We start from the raw sequence: 17,458 nt of genomic DNA on the forward strand, positions 1-17,458 counted from the left end.
TGACCATGTCGTCGGTCTGACGCATTTTATTGCCAAGGTAACAGCCAGTTAATGCATCCAGGTAGGGAACATATAGCCCAGGATTGTAGTATAGCCAAGGATCCCATCAGTATAGCCAAAGCCCGTCCCTTAGGCCGGATTGTAAGTCCTAGAATCTATTATCGGCCCTTAGCTGGATTGCCCTCTGCAGGTCGGCGACCTCGTACGAGGGAGAAGTTTCATCAAGTCAACGTCGGGAATCGAGCATTGGCTAACACGGACGCCCTGGTTTTGGGCGACAAAGCCTGCAGACATGTGTGCCCAACTCGTCGAGGAGCAATGACATTCAGGCCGGGATCCAGAAGCTCCCCACCCTGGATTCTCAACTTTAGGCCGCCATCCGTCTTGGACCATGGTGCCTGCTCACCACGATCCACTCTCCAATATATTCCCGGCATATCTGTGGTAGCGGGAACTGGGTCCTTCCCTCCGGTGTAGGTGGCCGTGAACGTCGAGTCGCCCATCCTCTCGAATGGGGGGATCAGTTGCCATAGACAAGGGGGTGCCACTTGCAGCTCCGTACAGACAGTATACCACTATCTGTGTTAGGATCGTTCTCACCGGCCGTACTCCGTACTCCGGATGTATGTAGCTCCATACTACACCATTCCTGATGATCTCGAGTGGAGCAACCATGACGGAGGAAGCGGTAGCAGAGTCCCGATGGGAATGAAGATCGTTCCATTTCGCGGGCGAAATCGAGTTTCCCATCGGCCGGTGGACTCAGGCACCCACGCCCGTCCCGCCGCCCGCCCCGTGATGGGAATCGCGCTGGTTGGCGGTTTTCCTCTTGAACTCCTCTTCCCAGTTCCCAGCTCTCATCTCCCATCCCCAACCTCTTAGTACATAGTAGTACTACTACTTACATCGTACTAGTCTGGACTCCAGAAACTGGATCCAACCCAGGCCCAGTCGGAGTCAGTGGGGAAAGCATGGGACCATCGCCTCGGTGCCCAGTAACTCTAATGGCTCCATTCTTCCATTAATTTCCCCCCACCTCTCAAGCAGCTGGCCGCAGTTTCCATCAGCAAATGGACTGCCAACGGGCCAAGCCTTGAATCGGTTTTCCGTCGCCATGCCCAGTGGATGCACCAGTGGACGCACGCATGTTCCCTGCCGAGTCCTGCGGTTGCTGCCCAAAACCCTATGCAGCGCCGGATCCTGCGACCTGCGACTCCTCACTTTCTGTCCTGACATGCGCGGTTGGGGGCAAGATCAGCATATGGGAGCTGGCGATGTCCCGCTGGTGGAGTCGCGCTGCGATTTACTGCCGGGTCCATCCATGGCTATGTACCCCAGTATGCCTGTGCAGCTCCACTGATTGCACGGAAGACTGGCAGGGCGTCTAGCTCCGGGTATTATTTTCTTGGTGCTGCGCGGTCTGGCATCCTTATTGCTCTTTATCGTCCCTTGTTCTCCCGGGCGTCGCTGGCTCAATCGATCCCCGTCAACCCTGTCGACGAGGCACAGTGGGGGCCCAGCTCGATTGGCCATGGAAGCAAGATGGATTTGTTATTCTCCGTATAGTGCGAGGGTCACTTCCGGCACGCGCTTGCTCCCTGACATGAGCGGAGCCCGGCCTTGAGCAATCCAGTCTCCTCTTGCCACTGCGGTGGAGTTCTTCATATCCTTTTGGCCTTGCCATATCTCACGCGGTCGAGAAATTAAAAGCTTATCTAGCACCGAGGACATTCCATTTCCTGTCCCCCCCCCATTATTTGCTTCCTTGCTATAATAAACATCCCCCTTCAACTCGCTGTCAGGCACTGTTCTGAACGGTCTGGACTGACACACGGAGGTTGCCTCTCGATTGTCTCCATCCTCCGGGTTCGATCCTGCTATTATATATACCATCAATCTTCAGCCTCATGTCCACCGTCCTTCCACCTCCATCGATCGCAATGTCTTCAGGACTCAGCTACTTTTCAAGAGCAACAGGCAGCAGTGGCTCCTGCACCCATTCAGTTAGCAGCGATGATTCCTGGTCCCGTCACAGGTCAGCCCCTACGGAAATCCTCCTCGTTTCCCCTTTCCTTTCTGGTGATATTATCGAGGGAAGCTCACCGTGTGCAGTGGCATTATGCCCCAACAACCGTCGGCGTACGGGACTTCGGGCGACGCTCCCGTGATCTACCATCCAAGGTACCTAGTCATCTTGTATCGACTTTTGTTCTTCCCTTTGCAGAATCTATCATACTGAGACTTTCATGTTACTCATGCTTAGCGCTAGAAGGTTCTCCCCTCCACATCTTGAGCGCGGACCCTTAGATACCCAGGCTACTGCCGTGAGGCCTCCCAAGCAAGTTTCACCGGAGTTTGCTATGCCCTACAGCGGACTTCCAGTGACTTCACATGCATTGGGAACTATCCCCGTGACTGCAGGGGGTACCCTACCACGCCCTACCGCTCTCTATCCGGAGTGGGACCACCCTGCTCGCCTCCCAGCGGAATCTCTCCGGCGTGATTATGATTTAGTTAGACCTTACGAGACTCCCGAGTATCTGGTGGAGAGGAACGGTCGACGTGCGACAGAGAAGCTAAAAGGCACTACTCGATATCACTCCCAGAGACGGCCGTCTAACCGGGATGAGTTTGATGGACCCCATCAGTTGCTTGAACCTCCTTCACCACGTGTCATTGCAGCCCAAGGACGGGATTTACCTCATCTACCTACTAATCTCGATGTCTCAGAGCAAGATCAAATCCTCACATCGGTCAACGACCGACTGTCACAATGCGCATTTGACTTCGTTGCAAAGTATCAATTTCCGATTCCGCTGGAGCCGGATAAGAGACCGGTGAGAGTTCCCTCAGACCGTGAATGGACCGAGTGGGTGTATCTTCTCAAGAGACTGGCGACCAAACGTCGCATACCCGCCCGGGTTTTGTATAATGGCCAGATCAAGCAGTTAGTCACTGTGCTGGAGAACTCCCTGGAAATGAGGCATGCGGCCAAGCATCAGTCCCGGCCCATCAAAGACGACCGGAACGTTCTCCAACTTATTTCCGCCGGTACCCAGGTGGCGAAGATCCTGAAGGATGCCAGTGCCATGGATTTTCTTGACCGCCTCTATCTTGATACAGAGAAACGCATCCAGGATCGACGCAGTCGTCGAGTGAAGTTTGCCAGTCCATGAATGCGTGTCTGTCAGCCTTTGCCTGAATGATGATTATGATGATGACCTTTGAGTTCTGGCCACGATTTTGCCTTGCCACAGACCATGTCCGCAGGATACCGCCATGCTCCTGTTTTGTGGCTTACCCCTCCGCACCTTTTGGACGGTTGTTCCCAGGAAGGAAGTCTCCCATGGAAATATGTCCCCTGCCCTTGGAATGAATATCCGGATGACCCGTCCAGTATATTGACTGGAACTGCGGACCTTACCACCCTTACGGACGGAATGAATTTATCCAAGCGTCCCACATGCGGCCCTGGAATTTGGATTACCAAGTACTCCCTGGATTGGCCGAGCCCAGACTGAGAATGATTTACTACCGAGATCCCGTACGGTTTTGGTTCAATAGATTCCCCTCGATTGGATGATGAAATTTGTGATTATGATATCAGGATCTTTTTTTTTTCTTTGTCTGTTGCTGGCAATAAGGAGCTATTTTTGCTCGCTCCTTTGGTTGCCTGTCTCGTTACATCTGTGGTTCGGACTTTCCGTGGCCGGAGCATCTTTTCGGTTTGGACTTTACTTTCGGTTTCGGTATTCCTGTTTGATTTTCTGTCCTCAGCATTTGCTCGGATTTTTTGCCTTTAGTACTGTACAACCCGAATCCGTTGGATCAAGGGTGGCTATCTGTTTCGCCTCCGTTGCGGTCAACCGTTGTTGATCTAGATTTTACATGGACGTGGGAATATTCAAGTTTATCGCGCATTGGTTGACCTTGGGCTCAGGATCTGGACTGGTTGAATTGGATGCTTTTATGCTGGCTCAAGTGCTTGGCACGTCTTTCTGGAAGTTCTCCAGTAGCCCGGTGATGCAGACGGCGTTGTTATCGAAAAGACTTCACAAGGGCTCTATGAGCCAAAGCACTCACTTGGAACCATATTCAACCCACCATGTCTTGCCATACCTTTTTTTTTTTCTCTTTTTGAATAACAAGACACCCATTTCCTGCTATCTTCATCAACCTAGAGACAGGAACCCCACCAAAGACCGGGAGAAGAGAAAAAAAAGGAGAGAAAGAAAAAGAAAAACGACACAAAATGCCACAGATACCTACCTACCTTCCTTTTCTCCATCCAGGTCAAATAACCCGACCACAAAGAGCATTTTCCTATCCACGACCCCCCACCCCAATTGATTTGAACTATGTAGGCGTATATGAGCCTGATGTATGGGGCAATGAAGACCCAAGCAATAAGATCATACGAAACAGGAGCATGACACGATCTCGATCGATCATCATCTGACACTGAGGGAAGATCTCACATAGGGTGGCGATGGAAAGTTTTAGTTACTATGTCGGTACGGAGTACTTGATAGGGAATTTCTTTAAATGAAAGATACTAGATGGGATCAAACTGTCCGTTATTTGTGAAAAACGGTCATAATGTCAACGTGCATGTGTATGTTCATTATCACCCCTCGAATTAATTGTACAGTTTACATTCAAGGTATATTGGAATTGGACCTTGCTGGGGAGATGAGAAAAGGAATTTTGCGCTAGTGATACAAACTCGCCTTTATGTACTACAGTAGGAACTATGTACGTGGATCATGTACCATGATCAGAAAGCCTTCATCCACAGACCCCTCACAGCCTGCCACGAGGTCCGCACCACGGAGGTCAACGAGAACCGATCCGGACATTTCCACATCAGGATGCCGACAGCTGCTAGTCCGGATACTAGTACGGAGCTGAAGCCAATGCCCAGTACCCTGCCCTGTCTGCTGACCGCTTGGATCACCTCCGAGTAGCGCTGATTGCTGAAGCTGACGCGGGCGTATTGGGTTTGCCAGCCTAGGCTCGGGACGTAGCGGTCTAGGGTTTCCTCGACGGACTTGCGCAGCTTGTAGAGGGGGGATTTGACGCCCCAGCGCATCTCGAGGTAGTTTTGCTTGGAGAGGTCGTTAATGGCGTGGGTGTCGGCCGTGCGTTGGTTGGTGTAGGCTTGGAGGGCGGCACGACGGGCGGCTTCGCGGGTCTCGGGACTGGCGGATTCGTCGTAGACGTTGTGTTGGTCAAAGATATTGAAGAGGATTCGGATGTCTTCGAGTCCGGCGTTGAGGCCTTGGCCGTAGAAGGGGAGGACGGCGTGGGCGGCGTCACCGACGATGACGACGCTGGAGCCGAAGTGGTGGGGTTTGCATTTCAGGCTGATGAGTGGGAGGTGTGGGTTGGTGGTGAATTGTTGGGAGAGATCCTCGGGGGAGATGAGGTCCGGGCAGACGCCGGGGAAGTTGTGGTCGAAGAGTTCGTGCAGGTCTTCGGAGGAGCGGGTTTTGAGTTGCTCGAAGTACCAGGCGGGGGCGAAGAGGGTGCAGGTGAAGGATTTGTCGGCGGAGGGGATCGCGATGAACATGAACTCTTTGCCGGGCCAGATGTGCAGGTGGTTGGGGGAGATGCGGAAGTCGCCGGTGGGGGAGGGGGGGATCCGGAACTCGCACCAGAGCGCGTCGATGTATTCCTGTTGGTAGTCGACTCGGGCGAACTTCATCATGTGGTAGCGCGAGGCGGAGTGGGCGCCGTCGGCTCCGATGAGATAGTCGAAGGAGGTTTCAATCTCCGTGACGTCGTCGGACGAGTCGCCGGGGATGCGACGCTCGAACCAGGCCTTGTTGGTCCGGAAGTCGGCTCCGGTGAGCTTGTGATTGAAGAAAAGCTGGACATTGGGCGTCTTTTCTAGCTCATCGAGGAGGGCGTTGTTGAGAGTGCCCCGGTCGGCGGCGTTGATGGCCTGGGATGAGGTTAGAGAGAGGTGGTTGTGGAGTGGTTGACGCTCACTTACCCGGCCGTGGACATCGTAGGCTTGCGCGGCTTCCCAGAGCTTGCCGTCGTCTCGACCGTGAATCATCCGTCCGTGCATGGGGATCGCATCCGCGAGGACCCGGTTGATGAGGTCCTCGCGGTGGGACTCCCGCATGGCAGTGATGCCACGTTCGGATAGGGCGAGATTGATGGACTTGGTGAAGTTCAGAGGGATGGTACTTGGATCACGCAGATCTGCGAATCAACACGTGGGGTGAGAATGGCTTCTTGTTCACAAGAGAAGGCACATGGTGGGGTTGAGGCGGGGCTAATGAGGATCCAGCTGCCACCACCGTGCCTGACGATCAAAGAAAAATGTCCCAAAGAGCCAAACAGGCCATAACGACTAACCTCCGCGTAACTCGTACACTTCAACCTGGTCGCCTCTGGCGGCGGCGTAGAGAGCCGCCAGCGACCCCACCGGCCCAGCACCCACAATCACCACTTTCTGTCGGCTCGCGGACGGTTGTGCCATGATGAGAGCAGCCACAGTGAGGGGATTAGAAGCAATCACTACTGTCTTGACTTTTGAGCTTGTTCCACGTGGGCCCGCACGCTTCAGCCAGTGGCAGATGGGGAGGGCAGTTTAATATTGATATCGGGGCTGACAGCTGCGTCACACGCATGCCAATCCCGGTGGATCCGTGGAACTTTTTTTTTTTGCCAACCGGAGCTTGCCCTAGCCGCCAGCCAACCAGCGAGGGCCTCCACTGCGGCGGCTGCTCGTCACCTGATTGTATAAGCGCGCGGGTGCGCGCGCTTAAACCAAATGATCTCGGCTAGGCTAGTCCATTTACGAACGGGAACTGAATGAAAGCGCTAGGCTTCTTCCGGTGATACACTAGCCGTATCAGGCATGGTGCCTGCCGGAGTGGACTCGAATTGCCCGAGCGGCTAACCGCCAGGTCCATCCCGCGGGGGATTGTCCCATTTTTTCCCTCTGGCGCGACTGCTCATTTCCCCAGCGAACCTTGATCTCCATTTCTGTTCTCCTAGCGATCCCTTCCCCGGACTCGATTCTATTGCCGTCTGATTCGTTTTCAACATGGCCGACGTCGCCGCGCGCAAATGCATGGGGGTGGACTGTGACAAGAATGCAGGAACGCTGCAGTGTCCGACATGCCTGAAGAACGGCACGGATAGCTTCTTCTGCTCGCAGGACTGTTTCAAACGGAGTTGGGTAGGCTGCCTTACGTGACCCATCTGGCTCACGTGGGTTGAACGCTGTCGCGGTGATGGGCAAAGGCTGACTCGTCCGATGCAGAGCGAACACAAGACCATTCACAAGAAGAGTAATTTCCTGAGCAACCTCTTCCCTCCTAAGGTAGTTTCTGAACCAGATCCAGCAACGGGATTGTACAACCCCTTCCCCGCCTTCCAGTTCGCCGGCAACCTCCGTCCCGTCTACCCGCTGTCGCCTCACCGATCCGTCCCCAAGTCCATTCCTCACCCCGATTACGCCAAGGATGGCATTCCTCGCTCGGAGCAGAAGTTCGTCGGCCGGAACAACATCAAGATCCTGAATAAGGAGGAGCAGGAGGGCATGCGCAAGGTGTGCCGTCTGGCCCGTGAGGTGCTGGATATTGCTGCGCGGGAATTGAAGCCCGGTGTCACGACCGACTACATCGACGAAGTGGTTCACAAGGCTTGTCTGGAGCGTGATGTGAGTGGTTCTTCCGGAGCGAAGGGTCTCCAGTGATATCGGTGGATCCTTTCGATACTGATGTGTGTTCCTAGTCCTACCCCTCCCCCCTCAACTACTACAACTTCCCCAAGTCTGTCTGCACGAGCATCAACGAGATCATCTGTCACGGTATCCCCGATCAGCGACCCCTTGAAGACGGCGATATCGTCAACATCGACGTCACCCTGTACCACAACGGATACCACGGCGACATCAACGAGACTTACTACGTTGGCGACAAGGCCAAGGCCAACCCGGATGCAGTGCGCGTGGTGGAGACCGCACGCGAGTGCCTGGACAAGTCCATTGACCTGGTGAAGCCCGGCATGCTGTTCCGCGATCCCGGCAACGTGATCGAGAAGCTTGCCAAGTCCCGCAACTGCAGTGTGGTCAAGAGCTACTGTGGCCATGGTATCAACCAGCTATTCCACTGCGCTCCCAACGTCCCCCACTACGCGAAGAACAAGGCCGTGGGCACCGCCAAGCCCGGCATGTGCTTCACAATCGAGCCCATGATCAACACCGGTACCCACCGCGATCGCACCTGGCCCGACGACTGGACCAGTTCCACGGCGGATGGAGGCCTCTCGGCTCAGTTTGAGCACACGCTTCTCGTTACCGAGGATGGCGTTGAGGTCCTGACTGCCCGCTTCCCCGACTCTCCCGGCGGTCCCATTCCCTTGCTGGACGCTGCGGAGGCCTGATTTAGAGTATGATTGCATGCAGGTAGAATCACGAGATAGAGCGTTTATGATCACGAGGTTTTGTTGGGATGGGTGATGATTCGGAGCAGCTTTTGGATTGGGTGATATTCTCACGCGACTGCATTGTTCGTCGTTATGATATCCTTCTGTATAGGGGTAGCGCGTTTATGTCTATGTCTGTCCTCGCTCGCGAGCAGTCTATAACAATCGCGGAGGGGTGTTCAGGCAATGCATAATTTCCTCGGCAACGTAAAAGCCGAGCATTACGTACGAGGCCGGTCCAGGATAAGGTTGAGATTGCGATATCCGGGTTGGGGGCATCGCCATCGCGCGAACGGGCCCTCACGTCTCCGGACCGGGTTAATCCGTCATCTATCTACTACGTAGTGCTTGTTAGTGGACGCGTTGACGCGGCCATTGTTTGAGAAGCATGCCTCATTTGAGTCCGCTACACCTAGAATGAGAACTCACACCCTTGAAAGTAGACCCTTAAGCAGCGATGTTCTTTATCGACATGATTTGAGCCTCGGCCGAGCGAGCGAACGATACCACTGGAACCAAATGGACGGGCGGCGCGGATGCAAGTTCCGTCACGGCTGAGTGGGGGTGCCTTATCTCCACGTGACCGTACCGGGGCCTGGCGGGCGGCCGAACTAAACGAAGCCGGAGGGAATAATCCTGAGTCAACCGACCGCTGACTGGCTTCCCTTACTTCATCCCCTCAGCTGCTCTAGCATTTCGGTTCCCTGGCCCCCTGGTAATGGAGACGGCCCTTTTCTAGAGTACCGCCACCATGTCTCCAGAAAGGAATCCCACCGAGACCTCCCCGTTGCTGGGTCCCCAAAGCAACGGCTCTACTACGGGGGCTATCCCGAACATCGGCCGCCCCGATGTGGAATCCGGCGAGCAGACGCCTTTGGCGCAGGATGAGCAGACCAAGGATGTCCCCGAGACCGGCAGGGGGCTGCGGTATATCCTGCCGGCTATCTCTCTGGGAGTATGAAATCCTACTTCATGTCGCATTGGAAGTCCCTCCCGATGCTAATGCGCGCTCAGGTTTTCCTCTCCGCAGCCGACCAGACCATCATCATGGCCAGTTACGGTCAGATCGGCAGTGATTTGGAGGCACTCAATCTGACCAGCTGGATCGCGACCTCTTACTTTCTTACCTTAACCTCGTTCCAGCCGCTGTATGGCAAATTGAGTGATATTTTCGGTCGCAAAGCGTGTCTTTTGTTCGCATATGCCATCTTTGGCATTGGTTGCTTGTTTTGCGGAATTGCGCAGAATATTGACCAACTTATCGCTGCTCGCGTAGGTGGACCTGCACTCTGCAGTCCTTTCAGTGTGTAGAGTCATTGACGAGGCGATAGGTTTTCCAAGGCATTGGAGGCGGTGGCATGACCACCGTCGTGAGCATCCTGATGAGCGATATTGTCCCTCTCCGCGATCGGGGCGTTTGGCAGGGCGTCATCAATATCATCTACGCGACTGGCGCGGGCATAGGAGCTCCTCTAGGTGCGATGCATCCTTAATGGCGACAGAACGAGTCTCTAACCAAGAACTACAGGTGGAATCTTAGCCGACTTCATCGGCTGGCGATGGTATGCCAAATTCCATTTTCTCTTTCCTTCAGATCGTCTCTAACACGTAACAGGGCATTCATCGCTCAAGTTCCCCTCTGCATCCTGGCCTTCATCGCTGTTACCATCTTGCTCGATCTCCCCGCCCAAGAAGATAGCCACTGGAAGGACAAGCTACGCCGCATCGACTTCCCCGGCGCCATTGTCCTCGTCGGCGCAGTCTTTGGTTTCCTCCTCGGTCTGGACCGTGGCAGCAACGTCTCCTGGACGATCCCGATCACCATCGTCTCTCTGAGCGTCTCCACGGCCCTCTTCGCCCTCTTCATCGTTGTCGAGGTCTACTACGCCGCCGAACCCTTCGCCCCCGGCCACATCATCTTCAACCGGGCCTTCTTTTCCGCGTACGCCTGTAACTTTTTCAGCTTTGGCGGCTGGCTCGCCGCCCTGTTCTACATTCCCCTCTACTTCCAGGCCGTGGACGGTGTCTCTGCCACCGTTGCCGGATTGCGTCTCCTCCCCAGCATTATCTCCGGCGTCAGCGGATCTCTCTTCGCCGGCTACGTCATGAAGTGGACGGGCAAGTTCTACTGGCTCACCGTCCTGGCATACGGCGGTCTCACCCTAGGACTCACCACGATCTTCCTTGCCTCCGGCGCCGTCACCGAGAGCACCACCCTCCTGGTGCTAGGTATGGTAGCCTGCGCCTTTGGAAACGGCATCGGCGTGACCTCCACCCTGATCAGTCTCAGTAAGCTCCTCCCTCTTCTGCCCCCACCATCCACCAAACCTATATCTCCCCAACTAACAAGGAATCCAGTCTCCAACGCCACCCCCGAAGACCAAGCCGTCGTAACCGCCTGCTCATACCTCTTCCGCTCCCTCGGCTCCGTAATCGGCCTCTCCCTCTCCTCGACCGTCGTCCAACAACTCCTCCGCGACCGCCTCGCCTACGCCCTCCGCGACAGCAAAGACATCGACGAGATCGTCGACGGCGTCCGCCAAAGTCTCGACTTCATCAAGACGCTCGATCCCGCGGTCGGGAAGATCGTGCGTAGCTGTTATGGCTGGGCGACGAATAAGGGCTTTTCCTTCATGATTGGCGTCGTGTTTTGTGCGTTGTTGAGTAGTTTGTTTATTAAGGAGATGAGGTTGTCGAGGTGATTGCGTTGCATTGCATTGGATTAGGTTGGCTTGGGTAGGGGGAGGAATAAAGTCCCGTTGGGTAGGGATTGACAAGTGAAAAGGGTTGGTTGGGTTGATGCTTGAATGCGGGTCCACTGCATGGATGGGATGTCTAGGTTGGAGGGAGGACGTGGTCCCGTATTGCTATATATACCTGACTATCCTGATATATAAGGTAGAACTGACCACCACCCAAATGTGGTGTTGGTCTAGATGGTACGTCGCGTGACTTAGTACCGAGATGAAATCGATAGAAGGCGGGAGGAGGTTACATGGGCATATGCCGTATAGCATGTCTATTGTCCGAGGGAGGGTGAAAGATGCTAGCCTTGAACTTGACTAGGTTGAGTGTGGCAACTTGTTAGAATAGGGGCTTGGTTTTGTACATATGCATATAGAGCTTAGGTCTGGCTTAGTATGTATACTATTTGGTTTTAGGTATCGATCGAGACGTTGTTGTGTCGACTACTCCTGAGAGGAACTTATTTGAAAGTATTTTATCTAGGTGATAACTATCATTTACCGCGAAAAGAAAGGAATCATGGCAGGACTGATATACATTATATTATAGGTTTCGTGACTCGCATTATTAATCTAGTAACTTCATTTGAGAATCTCCTCTCCGTCCCTCAACGCTTTGACAAACTTGGTGCAATCTGTATACGGGCTGTTAGTAAAGGACGAGTATCAGTTCGGATGAACTAACCGGCAGCCTCGAAGAATTCGAACTCTAGGTACTTTTCCCTTTTGCTTGATCCGGGCGAGGTGGAAAGGGAGTGTTTCGAGGATATGGAATGCCGTGACTCCTGGGATAGAACGCTAGTGGCACTTTCTATGGAACTGCGTCGCGAGATGCTGTTGTAAGGCAGCTTCACGTGCTTCGACTTTGCATGGGGTTTGCCAAACTCAGTTACTGAACGCGTAAGCAGTCTGTGGTTATTCTGAGGGAGCAATTTTCATACCCTGCATATCGACAAATTTCGCACATCGACCAGTTCCAGGGTATGAAGCAAAATACAGGAGCGACCGGCTTTTGGTGATTGGATCCTCCAAGATCCGCACGGTCTCTGCGGAGTTGCAGTGGTATTCCCCCGTATTGACGGATATGTTCCTCACGTCAATACAATGAATGACTCGCCTCTTGAGTAGGGCCTTCTGGAAATCATAGAAATCTGCAGTCCTATCCGTTAGCCAGGTGTCCTGTTGCTGTTATTTGTCTAACGAAGGACTGACCTTTACGGTCATGGCACCGGTAGACTGGTGCCATCCTCAACCTCGTTAGCCTCTGCTCCTCCTCAATCTTTGTTCTATGTGATCCTTGAAACCAAATCACATAGTCTTCGGAAAAGGATCTGGACACGCGCCGGCTGGGCATGTAAGGGAGCATTGAGCTCTGAACCTGATGCGAAGAGGGCTGGATCTTTTGTGTCACCTTGGCCCCACTATGGATATCGACTGCTTCAATCGCCTCCGGCTCATTTTGGGCGTTGAAGACAGCTGTCACGGTGCAAGTCAAACTGCGGAATGCAGTGCGGTGAGCAACATCGGGGTGAGGAAACTCTCTAGAGCACAAAGAGTCAGGAAACAAGGTCCTAGAACCTGATGGAACACAGTAAGAATGACTTACATCTGCACCGGATGCTCAGTGAGCTGAACCCTCCGATCCGGTATGAACACGCTCGGCCCATATAGAGGTGATGCTTGCGATTCTAGATCAGACTCACGAGTAGATGTTCGCGACAGGAAGATCCCCGGCAAGCCAGTTTCTGGCGACGACGAGAGCAAAGACGATGATTGTACCCTAGATATACTATTTCGGGACTCATGATCATCAGGTATCGTGTTGAAGGTGTGCTTGAATTGGAAATCTAGCCACTGGCGGAATTGTTCCCATTCTTCGGCGGCTTCGTTGATATTCTGGGAACCAGGATGGCCAGCTAGGTCGTGGCCTTTCTGAGAAGAATCATGGCTGGGCACAAAATCATCTTTATATCCTACTATCTCCAATGCAGCGCGCACATCATCGCTAGCTTGGTGCAGAAGTTCAGCCACGGGGGCGACCGTCGGCGCTCCGTCACTCATACTCTCCAGCGTGTATGCACGACCAGGAGGTTGACACTGCTCCATCTTCCGGCCCGATGCGTCATGCGGATTGAGTCGCCGCACCAAATTATCCAGTCGCTCAGAAGTCTCACGTATGCGATCTAATATCTCAAGGCTCCCCTGGCGCTCAAATACGAACAGTTCCTCATCTTCGGGGATCATGCGTAGCTCATGGCCAGGCTCAGGAAGGGCAGGTCTCGATCGATAGTGAAGATGGGTCATATTGTGCATCATGTTCCAGGAATCGGCATCTGTAGGGCCTTCGAGGACACACCACCGCAGAAGGGAGGAAATCTGGGCAGTCATCGTCCTGGAAGATGTCAGCTTCGGAGCCATAGAACAATGCGCATATCCCGCAAGTCACCCTACTTGATAGATTTGAGCATCTCCAAGTTCTCCAGTCGCCCATGCTCTGCTTCCCGGATAATCTTAATGGCCATCCCTCGGGTTTCTTCCGTTGACTTCAGGGTTGCCATTTTCAGACAGCGCTCCAGTTTCCGACGAAGCTTCTCGGCTTCATCCTGTTCCAAAGGCCAGATGCTCTTCTCGAACAATGTGGACACCTTGGTTCCCAGGCTATGTCGGTGACCACCTGCAGTCAAAGCCTCGTCTTGCGCGAGCTTTTTGTGGGTTTCCACAAACTTCGCACATTCCCGGAGCGTTTGATCATAAAAGGCCCCCAGATCCGCCCCATCATTGGAGGTGGAGCCCTTTACCTCTTCAAGCTTCTCTAGGAGATCTTTGATAGAACGAAACTCGTCGAGGAAAGAGTTAAAGTCCTTCGCAGCGCCGCCCGCGATGCTCTCGTAGACCGTCCAGATGGCTTTAGCAGCTGTAACGAGATCTCCAGGACCCATCTGAAAGAAGCTCATGGTGGAATGGATGACGACATGTATCAATTGGGTCAGTTGCCGGGTGGGTGGTCATTCAGCATGAAAGCGCAGAAGGGTCGTGCGACTTGGATGACACTGTCCCTTGGTGAGCAACGGAGGCTGATAACGGGGCCGACCCAAGAAGGCCAGCAGCTCAGGTGCAAGGATTAAGGCGTGGTACTTGGCCTCCTCCTGTTGGACAACTTCCGCCTCATCGGCTAGTTGCGCAGCCGTTATCATTCTCGCAGCCTGCGGCTCGAACGCCCGAGGGATATCGACAGGTGACTGCTTCCGTCATGAGTCAAGGCTGAGGGGTACATAGTCACCAGGCTCAGGAACCGCTAGTCCTCCGTACACGACAGACACATGGGCGGCGACGGGGCTGGATCGGACCTCGAGCGATTCTTCACGCCCAGTCCGCGTGGTGGCGGAGCACGGCCATGTTCGCCGGGTCTAGTCTGACCTCCTGGGCCAATGGTCCGAAGCCATCCAGGAACGTGCTGCAGAACCCCGTTCCAGTGGGACTCGGAGAATTACTGCCGGACAAATGCATCGCACTCGCGTAACATCGCCCTCGATCGCGGAGCTAAATCCGCTCGATGCATTTAGTACTCCCCTGTCGATGCCCGGGTTGCCCATCTCGGGAAGAAGTAACGCAGCCGTCAGCCTCACAGCCTCGTACGCCTGGGAACACCCCTGCCCCCCCCCCATGTAGATAGGATAAATCACAAAGGCGGTTACATACAAGATGTCAAGAGCATCATTGAGTGGCTTTTCCATCGTGCCCTTCGTTACCTGGAGATTGCGACCATCTATTGGCAGTGACTGGGGAACCGCACAAGTTCAAAGTATCCTCCTTGGAAATACCAGCGCCTCTTCAAGGAAATGGGCCCTCCCTTCAAGATCCGATTGTTCCTAAACCCCTGGGGGCAATATGAGAATTTCCAGCATCTCCCGGTAACCATCGACATGACCACCTGGGCGAGTAATCTTGACTAGTGGGACTGACTCGCTGTCTAGCCCGCTCAAAGACATGACTTCGTTATCAGTCGACTCGAAAATGCCCGCAGAAGGGAATGGCTCTGGGTAGTTCTGGTTGCCGGCATCGGTTTCTTCACAGACGCATACTGCGTAAGCGCACGTCCTCTTTCTCCCCTCCCATGACTGACTCGACAGATCTTCTCGGTGAATATGGTGACTCCGATGCTCAGTGTAGTCTATTGGAACGACAAGGTCAACAGTACAGCTTCGTCGCTCGTGCACAATTATGAGGTAGCCCTCGGCATCGTCACTCTAGGAGGCGCGTTGGTCGGCCAGCTCATCTTTGGAATCGCGGCTGATATCTGGGGCCGCCGCAAGATGTATGGACTGGAGCTGATCATTCTGATTTTCAGCACCCTTGGGATGGCTATGGCGTCCTCGGGCAAGAATGACTCCATGTCCATGATTGGAGTCCTTCTATTCTGGCGCTTCTTCATGGGTCTGGGCGTGGGAGCTGACTATCCACTTTCTGCCGTAATCTGTTCCGAGTGCGTATTCACCCATCTCCCGGCCTGTGTTGGTCAGAGAAGTTCGCGGCTAATGCCCCCATCTGAGATAGATTTGCACCAACCCGCATCAGGGGCCGAATGCTGGCAGCAGTCTTCTTCTGTCAGTCTATCGGGGAGGCAGCAGCAGCTTTGGTCGCTCTCATTGCCGTTGCTGGATTCCGTCACAGCTTACCAGATGACCCTAGCAATGTGGATTGCGATATCAGTTGTGCCCGTGATATTGACAAGATTTGGCGGCTTATTGTCGGCCTCGGAGCGGTGCCTGCCTTCATCGCACTCTGGTTCCGGTTAACCATCATTGAGTCACCAAGGTATACCGTCGATGTGTTGCAGAATACCCTGCAAGCTGTTGCCGATGTCTCTCAGTTCTATCAGCAAGGAAATCCTTCACAGACATCTAGCTTGAGCGTCGGTCAGGAGTCGCATGAGCAGCTCGAGTCTACGCACAGGTCCTCCCATGTCGAGGAAGGCCGTATCTTGTCACCAGTATCGTCTCATCAATCACAGACGGTAGATCGTGAGTGTAAGTCAATCATTCCAGCAAGTCGATGGTCAGATTTCAAACGTTTTCTGCGGCGCGGACATAATCTGCGCATCCTTATGGCTACTTCCTTGTGCTGGTTCTGTCTCGACTTGCCCTTCTACGGGCTAGGCCTGATGAATGCGGACGTCATCAACGTAATTTGGTCCGGTAGCGCCTCGAGTGCCAAACCAGTCGGAATATATCAGTACTTTTTGCGGATGTCATACCAAAGCATAGTGGTCGTCTCATCCGGAGCAATCGTGGGCAGCGTCATCGCCATCCTAGTCATCGACCGGATCGGCCGGCGAACCCTGCAGTTCATTGGGTTTTGTTGGCTCTTGATTCTCAATATAATCATTGGAGCGGCATTCCACTATCTGAGCACCGATGGCAATTCTTCCGCTCTGGTAGTCCTCTATCTGTTGACACAGATCTTCTTCAACTTTGGTTAGTCGCTGCTATTCCATGTGGGGAAAGGAGACAACTGATCATGATGATAGGACCAAACACCACAACCTATATCGTATGCGCCTGCATCCTGTAGCCCATGTCGTGATATTCGTGAACTGATGTTTGCAGATCCCCGCCGAGCTCTTTCCCACCCGATTCCGTTCCACATGCCATGGCATTGCCGCAGCATCGGGCAAATTGGGTTCCATAATTGCACAATGCTTTCTGGGGTACGTGAGTTTCGGGCCTCAAGCAGGTTGGGCACATGTTCCAAATTGGCTAGGTTATGCTCTCTTGTGGTAAGTCATCGTCTGCTGCCCGTGTCCATGGGTCTATGTCTGTTGTTGACTCAAACCTGGTAGTCTTGCATTTTTCATGCTTATGGGTCTCATCACAACGTACTGGATTCCCGACACGAGAGACTCCCAGGGAAACAACAAGTCCCTTGAGCAGATTGCAGCGGAGATGGAGCCTGACATTGAAGACATTCCCCTCGGGCTCCGAGCTGGCGACAGTTCCAGTGAATACGCCGACATTGATTCTTGAGTCAGTAAAGGAACGATAGAGGTATTATTTTCATCTTTCTAATTTCCGTGACATAGTTGAGTAGAGAACCAGGTTCTGTTCGATATTTGCACGATAAACATCATTAGCATTTGAGGATATTTTTAGCATGATATTGAGGCCATAATCTGAAACAATTCTTCCAAGTTGTGAAATGCTCCTTAGCGATGTTTCCAATAGTATTTAGCCTTGCTGCTTGTGCCCAGGATATATAAGCGACACCTG

At 53.5% G+C, this 17,458-nt stretch overlaps 6 protein-coding genes across 6 annotated transcripts; 4 read left to right on the forward strand and 2 right to left on the reverse strand.

The window, feature by feature from the left end:
* Positions 1 to 1,796: 1,796 nt before the first annotated feature.
* BO80DRAFT_182711 (uncharacterized protein) lies at positions 1,797 to 3,532 on the forward strand. The gene is made up of 3 exons (XM_025714036.1): positions 1,797 to 2,035; positions 2,113 to 2,181; positions 2,264 to 3,532. Exons 1-3 carry the CDS (start codon positions 1,908 to 1,910, stop codon positions 3,174 to 3,176), a joined length of 1,110 nt encoding a protein of 369 aa, XP_025572179.1. The 5' UTR covers positions 1,797 to 1,907; the 3' UTR covers positions 3,177 to 3,532.
* A 1,155-nt stretch (positions 3,533 to 4,687) lies between these two features.
* On the reverse strand, positions 4,688 to 6,502 carry bna4 (kynurenine 3-monooxygenase). The gene is made up of 3 exons (XM_025720132.1): positions 6,370 to 6,502; positions 5,999 to 6,213; positions 4,688 to 5,947 (listed from the first exon to the last, which is right to left on the reverse strand). Exons 1-3 carry the CDS (start codon positions 6,491 to 6,493, stop codon positions 4,778 to 4,780), a joined length of 1,509 nt encoding a protein of 502 aa, XP_025572180.1. The 5' UTR covers positions 6,494 to 6,502; the 3' UTR covers positions 4,688 to 4,777.
* A 440-nt stretch (positions 6,503 to 6,942) lies between these two features.
* Positions 6,943 to 8,873, forward strand: BO80DRAFT_413889 (methionine aminopeptidase MAP1). Its single transcript, XM_025718077.1, has 4 exons — positions 6,943 to 7,198; positions 7,283 to 7,310; positions 7,365 to 7,681; positions 7,756 to 8,873. The coding sequence occupies exons 1-4, from the start codon at positions 7,064 to 7,066 to the stop codon at positions 8,404 to 8,406; spliced, it is 1,131 nt and encodes a 376-aa protein (XP_025572181.1). The 5' UTR covers positions 6,943 to 7,063; the 3' UTR covers positions 8,407 to 8,873.
* Positions 8,874 to 9,104: 231 nt separating this feature from the next.
* BO80DRAFT_413892 (putative MFS multidrug transporter) lies at positions 9,105 to 11,611 on the forward strand. The gene is made up of 6 exons (XM_025718078.1): positions 9,105 to 9,403; positions 9,463 to 9,720; positions 9,780 to 9,924; positions 9,977 to 10,010; positions 10,064 to 10,737; positions 10,807 to 11,611. Exons 1-6 carry the CDS (start codon positions 9,200 to 9,202, stop codon positions 11,148 to 11,150), a joined length of 1,659 nt encoding a protein of 552 aa, XP_025572182.1. The 5' UTR covers positions 9,105 to 9,199; the 3' UTR covers positions 11,151 to 11,611.
* A 105-nt stretch (positions 11,612 to 11,716) lies between these two features.
* Positions 11,717 to 14,134, reverse strand: BO80DRAFT_388894 (uncharacterized protein; the record flags this gene model as incomplete). The annotated part of the gene is made up of 6 exons (XM_025717096.1): positions 11,717 to 11,827; positions 11,878 to 12,084; positions 12,134 to 12,343; positions 12,405 to 12,733; positions 12,799 to 13,584; positions 13,644 to 14,134. 6 exons carry the CDS (start codon positions 14,129 to 14,131, stop codon positions 11,775 to 11,777), a joined length of 2,073 nt encoding a protein of 690 aa, XP_025572183.1. The 3' UTR covers positions 11,717 to 11,774.
* A 744-nt stretch (positions 14,135 to 14,878) lies between these two features.
* On the forward strand, positions 14,879 to 17,226 carry BO80DRAFT_413897 (inorganic phosphate transporter). Its single transcript, XM_025718079.1, has 7 exons — positions 14,879 to 15,103; positions 15,167 to 15,277; positions 15,323 to 15,675; positions 15,747 to 16,666; positions 16,720 to 16,742; positions 16,799 to 16,968; positions 17,032 to 17,226. Exons 1-7 carry the CDS (start codon positions 15,032 to 15,034, stop codon positions 17,213 to 17,215), a joined length of 1,833 nt encoding a protein of 610 aa, XP_025572184.1. The 5' UTR covers positions 14,879 to 15,031; the 3' UTR covers positions 17,216 to 17,226.
* Positions 17,227 to 17,458: the final 232 nt, after the last annotated feature.

This window comes from Aspergillus ibericus, assembly GCF_003184845.1.
Source record: "Aspergillus ibericus CBS 121593 unplaced genomic scaffold BO80scaffold_41, whole genome shotgun sequence".
Taxonomy (NCBI): domain Eukaryota; kingdom Fungi; phylum Ascomycota; class Eurotiomycetes; order Eurotiales; family Aspergillaceae; genus Aspergillus; species Aspergillus ibericus.